Source organism: Triticum dicoccoides, chromosome 3B (assembly GCF_002162155.2).
Source record: "Triticum dicoccoides isolate Atlit2015 ecotype Zavitan chromosome 3B, WEW_v2.0, whole genome shotgun sequence".
In the NCBI taxonomy this organism is placed as follows: Eukaryota; Viridiplantae; Streptophyta; class Magnoliopsida; order Poales; family Poaceae; genus Triticum; species Triticum dicoccoides.
The window spans coordinates 631,873,612-631,882,181 of NC_041385.1; the positions used below are offsets into that span (position 1 = coordinate 631,873,612).

At 43.7% G+C, this 8,570-nt stretch overlaps 1 protein-coding gene across 1 annotated transcript; it reads left to right on the plus strand.

Annotated features, from left to right (window-relative positions):
* Window positions 1–6,329: 6,329 nt before the first annotated feature.
* LOC119277524 (40S ribosomal protein S15a-1) lies at window positions 6,330–8,334 on the plus strand. Its single transcript, XM_037558808.1, has 4 exons — window positions 6,330–6,472; window positions 7,482–7,620; window positions 7,698–7,858; window positions 7,987–8,334. The coding sequence occupies exons 2-4, from the start codon at window positions 7,488–7,490 to the stop codon at window positions 8,083–8,085; spliced, it is 393 nt and encodes a 130-aa protein (XP_037414705.1). The 5' UTR covers window positions 6,330–6,472; window positions 7,482–7,487; the 3' UTR covers window positions 8,086–8,334.
* The last annotated feature ends 236 nt before the right edge of the window (window positions 8,335–8,570 follow it).

Consider the following 8,570-nt stretch of genomic DNA (forward strand, 5'->3'; position numbering starts at 1 on the left):
GCGGCGGGAGGCGGCGGCTGCCACGTGGCACGACCGGATTGGACGGGGGGAGCGGGGCGGACGTGTCCGGCTGCGGCCGGACGTGTCCGTCGGCGGAGGGAGGAAGAGGACTAGGGTTAGACCGGGATTTTGGGGGAGAGGGACATATTTATAGATAGAGGGAGCTAGGAGAGTCCAAAAGAGGAGCGGTTTTCGGCCACGCGATCGTGGTCGAACGACCAAGAGCATAGAGGGGAGTTAGATGGGTTTTGGGCCACTTTGGAGGGGCGTTGGGCTGCAAAGAGAAAGGGGGGGGTTACGGTTACCCGGTTAACCGTTGGAGTATCAAATGACCTTCAAATGGCACGAAACTTGACAGACGGTCTACCGGTGTTATACCAAGGCCGCTTGGCAAACCTCGGGCCATTCCGAGAAAATTTAACACCCGCTCACAACAGGAGACAAAAGGGGAACGCCGGAGGGCATAGGAGCGTCGGATTGCAAAACAGACAATGGGGAAAAGGCTCGGATGCATGAGACGAACACATATGCAAAATGAGATGCATATGATGACATGGCAAAATGCAACATGCAAGAAAATGACATGGCAACGACGGCGAATAACTGGCAGACACCTGGCGCATCGACTCCGGGGCGTTACAGGAACTTCAATTAGAATGGCAAGCAAGTTGTCACTCCCGTGAAGAAGCCCAAAGCTGGACCAAAGCCTGAAACTAAGTGCTTCTACTGCAAAGGAAATTGTCACTGGAAGCGGAAATGCCCTGAATATTTGGTGGATAAGAAGGATGGCAAAGTGAACAAGGGTATATTTGATATACAGGTTATTGATGTGTACCTTACTAGTGTTTATAGTAGCCCCTGAGTATTTGATACTTGTTTAGTTGCTAAGATTAGTAACTCAAAACAGGAGTTACAGAATAAACAGAGACTAGTTGAGGGTGAAGTAACGATGTGTGTTGGAAGTGGTTCCAAGATTGATATGATCATCATCGTACACTCCCTATATTTTCGAGATTAGTGTTGAACCTAAATAAATGTTATTTGGTGTTTGCGTTGAGCATAAATATGATTAGATCATGTTTATTACGATATGATTATTCATCTAAGACAGAGAATAATTTGATATTCTGTTTACATGAATAAAACCTTCTATGGTCATACACCCAATGTTGATGGTTTATTGAATCTTGATCATGGTGATACACATATTCATAATATTGATGCCAAAAGATGCAAAGTTGATAATGATAGTGCAACATATTTGTGGCACTGCCGTTTGGGTCATATCGGTGTAAAGCACATGAAGAAACTCCATAAAGATGGATTTTTTGAATCATTTGATTATGAATCATTTGATGCTTGCGAACCGTGCCTTATGGGCAAAATGACTAAAACTCCGTTCTCCGGAACAATTGAACGAGCTAGTGACTTATTGAAAATAGTACATACTGATGTATGCGGTCCAGTGAGTATTGATGCTCGTGGAGGGTATCGTTATTTTCTGACCTTCGCAAGATGATTTGAGCAGATATGAGTATATCTACTTAATGAAACACAAGTCTGAAACATTTGAAAAGTTCAAAGAATTTTAGAGTGAAGCGAAGAATCATCGTAACAAGGAAATAAAGTTTCTATGATCTGATCGTGGAGGAGAATATTTGAGTTATGAGTTTGGCCTTCATATAAAACAATGTGGAATAGTTTCACAGTTCACACCACCTGGAACACCACAATGTTATGGTGTGTCCGAACGTCGTAATTGTACTTTATTGGATATTGTGCGACCTATGATGTCTCTTATCGGTTTTCACTATCATTTTGGGGTTATGCATTAGAGACAATTGCATTCACTTTAAATAGGGCACCATCGAAATCCGTTGAGACGACGGCTTATGAATTGTGGTTTGGCAAGAAACCAAAGTTGTCGTTTCTTAAAGTTTGGGGCTGCGATGCTTATGTGAAAAAGTTTCAACCTGATAAGCTTGAACCTAAATCGGAGAATTGTGTCTTCATAGAATACCCAAAGGAAACTATTGGGTACACCTTCTATCACAGATCCGAAGGCAAGATATTCGTTGCTAAGATGGATCCTTTCTAGAGAAGGAGTTTCTCTCGAAAGAAGTGAGTAGGAGGAAAGTAGAACTTGATGAGGTAATTGTACCTTCTCCCTTATTGGAAAGTAGTTCATCAGAGAAGTCAGTTCTAGTGATTGCTACACCAATTAGTGAGGAAGCTAATGATGATGATCATGAAACTTCATATCAAGTTACTACAGAACCTCGTAGGTCTTCTAAAGTACAGTCTGCACCAGAGTGGTACGTTAATCCTATTCTGGAAGTCATGTTACTAGACCATGATGAACCTACGAACTATGAGGAAGCGATGATGAGCCCAGATTCCGCGAAATGGCTTGAGGCCATGAAATCTGAGATGGGATCCATGTATGAGAACAAAGTATGGACTTTGGTTGTTTTGCCCGATGATCGGCAAGTCATAGAAAATAAATGGATCTTCAAGAGGAAGACGGACGCTGATAGTAGTGTTACTATCTACAAAGCTCGACAAAAAGTTTTTCGACAAGTTCAAGGTGTTGAATACGATGAGATTTTCTCACTCATATCGATGCTTAAGTTTGTCCGAATCATGTTAGCAATTGCCAGATTTTATGAAATCTGGTAAATGGATGGATTTATTAAAGAAGAGTTGTATATGATGCAACCAGAAGGTTTTGTCAATACTAAAGGTGCTAACAAAGTGTGCAAGCTCCAGCAATTCATCAATGAACTGGTGCAAGCATCTCGGAGTTAGAATATACGCTTTGATGAGTTGATCAAAGCATATGGTTTTATGCAGACTTTTGGAAAGACCTGTATTTACAAGAAAGTGAGTGGGAGCACTACAACCTTTCTGATAAGTATATGTGAATGGCATATTGTTGATCAGAAATGATGTAGAGTTTTCTGGAAAGCATAAAGGAGTGTTTGAAATGAGTTTTTCAAAGAAAGACCTCAGTAAAGCTACTTACATATTGAGCATCAAGATCTATTGAGATAAATCAAGACGCTTGATAAGATTTTCAATTAGTACATACCTTGACAAGATTTTGAAGTAGTTCAAAATAGAACAGTCAAAGAAAGAGTTCTTGCCTGTGATGCAAAGGTGTGAAGTTGAGTAAGACTCAAAACCCAACCATGGCAGAAAATAGAAAGAGAATGAAAAGTCATTCCCTATGCCTCAGTCATAGGTTCTATAAAGTATGCTATGCTGTGTACCAGACCTATTGTATACCTTGCTCTGAGTTTGGCAAAGGAATACAATTTTGATCTAAGAGTAGATCACTGGACAGCGGTCAAGAATATCCTTAGTGAGGACTAAGGAGATGTTTCTCGATTATGGAGTTGATAAAAGAGTTCATCATAAAGAGTTACATAGATGCAAGCTTTTACACCGATCTAGATGAATCTAAATCTCAATCTGGATACATATTGAAAGTGGGAGCAATTAGCTGGAGTAGCTCCATGCAGAGCATTGTAGACATAGAATATTTGCAAAATACATACGGCTTTGAATGTGACAGACCCGTTGACTAAACTTCTCTCACGAGCAAAACATGATCATACCTTAGTACTCTTTGGGTGTTAATCACATAGCAATGTGAACTAGATTATTGACTCTAGTAAACCCTTCGGGTGTTGGTCACATGACGATGTGAACTATGGGTGTTAATCACATACAGATGTGAATATTGGTGTTGAATCACATGATGATGTGAACTGGATTATTGACTCTATTGCAAGTGGGAGACTGAAGGAAATATGCCCTAGAGGCAATAATAAAGTTATTATTTATTTCCTTATTTCATGATAAATGTTTATTATTCATGCTAGAATTGTATTAACTGGAAACATGATACATGTGTGAATACATAGACAAACTGAGTGTCACTAGTATGCCTCTACTTTACTAGCTTGTTAATCAAAGATGGTTATGTTTCCTAGCCATGGACAAAGAGTTGTCATTTGATTAACGGGATCACATCATTAGGAGAATGATGTGATTGACTTGACCCATTCTGTTAGCTTAGCACTTGATCGTTTAGTATGTTGCTACTGCTTTCTTCATGACTTATACATGTTCCTGTGACTATGAGATTATGCAACTCCCGTTTACCGGAGGAACACTTTCTGTGCTACCAAACGTCACAACGTAACTGGGTGATTATAAAGGTGCTCTACAGGTGTCTCCAAAGGTACTTGTTGAGTTGGCGTATTTCAAGATTAGGATTTGTCACTTCGATTGTCGGAGAGGTATCTCTGGGCCCACTCGGTAATGCACATCACTATAAGCCTTGCAAGCATTGCAATTAATTAGTTAGTTGCGGGATGATGTATTACAGAACGAGTAAAGAGACTTGCCGGTAACGAGATTGAACTAGGTATTGAGATACCGACGATCGAATCTCGGGCAAGTAACATACCGATGACAAAGGGAACAACGTATGTTGTTATGCAGTTTGACCGATAAAGATCTTCGTAGAATATGTGGGAGCCAATATGAGCATCCAGGTTCCGCTATTGGTTATTGACCGGAGACATGTCTCGGTCATGTCTACATAGTTCTCGAACCCGTAGGGTCCGCACGCTTAAAGTTAGATGACAATTATATTATGAGTTTATGTGATTTGATGTATCGAAGATAGTTCGGAGTCCCGGATGTGATCACGGACATGACGAGGAGTCTCGAAATGTTTGAGATGTAAAGATTGATATATTGGATGACTATATTTGGACACCGAAATGGTTCCGGGTGAGATCGGGATAATACCAGAGCACCGGGAGGTTATCGGACCCCCCCCCAGGAGGTATATGGGCCTTAATGGGCTTTAGTGGAAAGGAGGGGAAAGGAGCAAGGGAGGGGGCGCGCCCCCCCAAGCCCAATCCGAATTGGAGGGGCCCGCCCCCCTTTCCTTCCTTCCTCCTTCCTCTTCCTTCCCTCTCTCTCTCCAAGTAGGAAAAGGAGGAGTCATACTCCCGGTGGGAGTAGGACTCCCCCCCTTGGGCGCGCCTCCTCCTCCTGGCCGGCCCCCTCCTCTCCTCCTTTATATACGGAGGGGGGGCACCCCATAGACACAACAATTGATCCCTTGGATCTCTTAGCCGTGTGCGGTGCCCCCCTCCACCATAGTCCACCTCGATAATATTGTAGCGGTGCTTAGGCGAAGCCCTGCATCGATAGAACATCATCATCGTCACCACGCCGTCGTGCTGACGGAACTCTCTCTACACTCGGCTGGATCGGAGTTTGAGGGACGTCATCGAGCTGAACGTGTGCAAGAACTCGGAAGTGTCGTGCTTTCGGTGCTTGATCGGTCGGGCCGTGAAGACGTACGACTATATCAACCACGTTGTGCTAACGCTTCCGCTTTCGGTCTATGAGGATATTGGACTCACTCTCCCCTTTCGTTGCTATGCATCACCATGATCTTGTGTGTGCGTAGGATTTTTTTTGAAATTACTACTTTCCCCAGCAGCCTCGAATCCGTCTAGTAGATAGTTAGGGTTTTAGTCCTCGCAAGGGCGGCGTTTGGATAGATGGCGGCGCTTCTTCTCTGAGTTAGTCTTTTTTTTGCATGGTTCTTCGAGTCAGTCTTCCGGACTCTGATCCTCCTCAAGTTTGTCCGTTGGGACGGATTAGACATATCTTGCGTAGATTCTTGCCAGCTCTTTGGGGCGGCGAGGTTAGGGTTTCTCGTCGTGTGTACGCAACGGCGATATTTGGTGTCAGGTTCTTCAGATATATTCAAGGATTCAACGACAACGACTGCGGCTCTGAGGCGCTGGTCGTTAGGGGCACGTGCACGATGACTTCCCGGACGTCACTGGCAAGGTCAAGCCGGCTCCGGTATGGGAGCGGCGACAGCGGCGCGTTGACCGTTCGTTTTGGCGGCGGCAATGGTCGTTCGGTGGTCTATGGACCTCGATATAATTTTTATTATGTTTGAGGTGTTTTGTACTTCCAATGAATCTTTATAATAGATCTGGTCCTTTTAGAAAAAAAATACACGACGACAGAACTGAAAAAAAACACAGCAGCATTATTTTTGAGGGGTAAAAAAACACAGCAGCAATTAGGATAAAAAAACACAGCAGCAGATTCCTAGACGTTTTTAAAGAATGGGAAGGAGGTCCGGCCCATCACAGAGAGGTCTCGCATGGGCCATCCGAGCCGGGTTCTACAAAAAGGCCGTGTTTGTAGGGACTGGCGTCATTCTAGGGCAAACCACCTCGAAGCAAACGATCACCGTCAGATTCAGATCCAACTGCAGGCGCCCCATCCTTCCACCCCTTTTAAGCTGCCAAACCCTCTCGCGGAACTCCCCCTTGCGCCGTCGCCTTCCTGCTTGCCGCTCTCGCTCCGCAGACGCCGCCGCCGCCGCCGCCGCCACGGCCAGAGCTCGACTCGCTCCCTAGAGGTACCACTCGCAGGAGCACGTTGCCCTGATCCCTCCATCCCTCTCCCTTCTGTTTGTTTCCTAGATCGGCGCGTACCTATTCCGGATCTCTAGTTTCACGGCGGCGCGGTGTATCGGTGGCCTGTTCCCCGGCGAACTGCAAGCTTTTAGTTTCTTCTAGTGTGGCTAAATATCTTGTGCGTATGGGGTGCCTTGGTTTGATCTGGCAGAGCAACTCTAGTTATAGAGAGCCCTTGTTAGCTATTTGTGTCGTGTAGGTGTTTTCCTGCCTGTGTATCCTGTTCATGAGGTTGAAGATTTATCGTAGTTTGGTGCGTTGGAATGTCTAGTTTGCGAGAGGGCACTCTGCTAAATTTTGTGTGCGGCCTGTGATTGGCGCCGATGAAATGTGAGAAATGAAATTAATTTTATTTTTGCTTCATAGTATGGGTAAGATTAACCAAAGAGATGCACCTGTTTTCAAACGCCATGAAATGTTTTGGCTTGTTAAATCTTTAGCGAGCTGAACGTGAACCTTGCTTGGGTTGTCATTTCGCCATGCTCTGAGTACGTGTTAAGGAATCACGTACTTTGTGTCTGGCAGTTCACGTGTTTATATGCTTAGTTGTGTATCCACCTAGTTGATTTGTTAAATGCATCACAGGCTAGTGCATGATTCATTTTGGAACGTGATTCACCTTTGCTGGAGTAGCTAGTTACCAATCATCCTACTTGCTTGTGTACTGTAGAACTTGCTTTGACTTGCATAGGACATGTCATTTAACTAGTTGAATAAACTATCTTAGCCAGAGTCTAATAGTTGAAAGCACTTGCATATATAGGATTATGTTCCTTCAACTGGATGATAGCTGTAACATTTTGACATTCTTGTGCCAAGTAGACCTTGCTAGAGTGAAATATCCAAAGTGTTCAAATGTAAAAAACTGTTCCATTACTACTTGCATACAAAGGCATGTTCTCTTTTTTTTTCCTTCCATTTGGTTTCTAAAAGGCTGTTGTTATTCTGCAGGTAAGGATGGTGAGAGTCAGTGTGCTGAACGATGCTCTCAAGAGCATGTACAACGCTGAGAAGCGTGGGAAGAGGCAGGTCATGATCAGGCCTTCTTCCAAGGTCATTATCAAGTTCCTTATCGTCATGCAGAAGCATGGTTAGTTCTACACTGCACATTCTGTTTTGTTGTTGCTCTCTGAGAATCTGTAGCTGACTCTGTTCTCTTTGTTGTAGGATACATTGGCGAGTTTGAGTATGTTGATGATCACAGGTCTGGCAAGATCGTGGTTGAATTGAATGGCAGGCTGAACAAGTGTGGTGTCATCAGTCCTCGCTTTGATGTTGGTGTCAAGGAGATTGAGGGATGGACTGCAAGGCTCCTTCCTTCTCGTCAGGTCAGTTGCCTCAACTTACTACTGCTCATTGAATTGTGTATGTAACTTGATGCATGAACTCTTAGTTTTCAGCACGTGTCGGATCTCTTATCATTAACTCGATGTACATTGTCCCACCTGATTTGCAGTTTGGTTACATCGTGCTGACAACCTCTGCTGGGATCATGGACCATGAGGAGGCAAGGCGTAAGAATGTTGGTGGCAAGGTGCTAGGCTTTTTCTACTGAAAATGGAAAATGGAAAATTCGATGAAAGTATCTGAGATGTGTTAGTAGGATATTTCCCAAGGAACACCTAAGTTGTCTTTTTTTGTCTGACTAGCTGCCGCTGCTTGTTGAGTTATTCTGGAATCCGTTATGCACTTTCGGATTGGGTGCCTTTGTTTGAAAACTATGAGCTGTGCCTGTCGTTAATTCTGAAAAATCCATATGCAATATTATGTTGTTCCGTCGAGATAGATGTTGAAGAGGTTTAAATCTAGTATTCTGCCCGGCTCACTGTAGTTTCAATCTTGTCTTTGAGCTCATGCTTAGTTCGTTATAATTAAAGGTGTTGGGTTTTTATCGTATTGCATACCGATGCTCTGCTGGTGATTTGCATAATAGTCGGTTGAAACTTGAAAATTTCAGAAAATAAGCCTCCTTAACCGTCATTACACCTCTCCCAGCCATTCCGATGGCCAACTTTTTCGCCACTGGCACCGCTGTGAGGT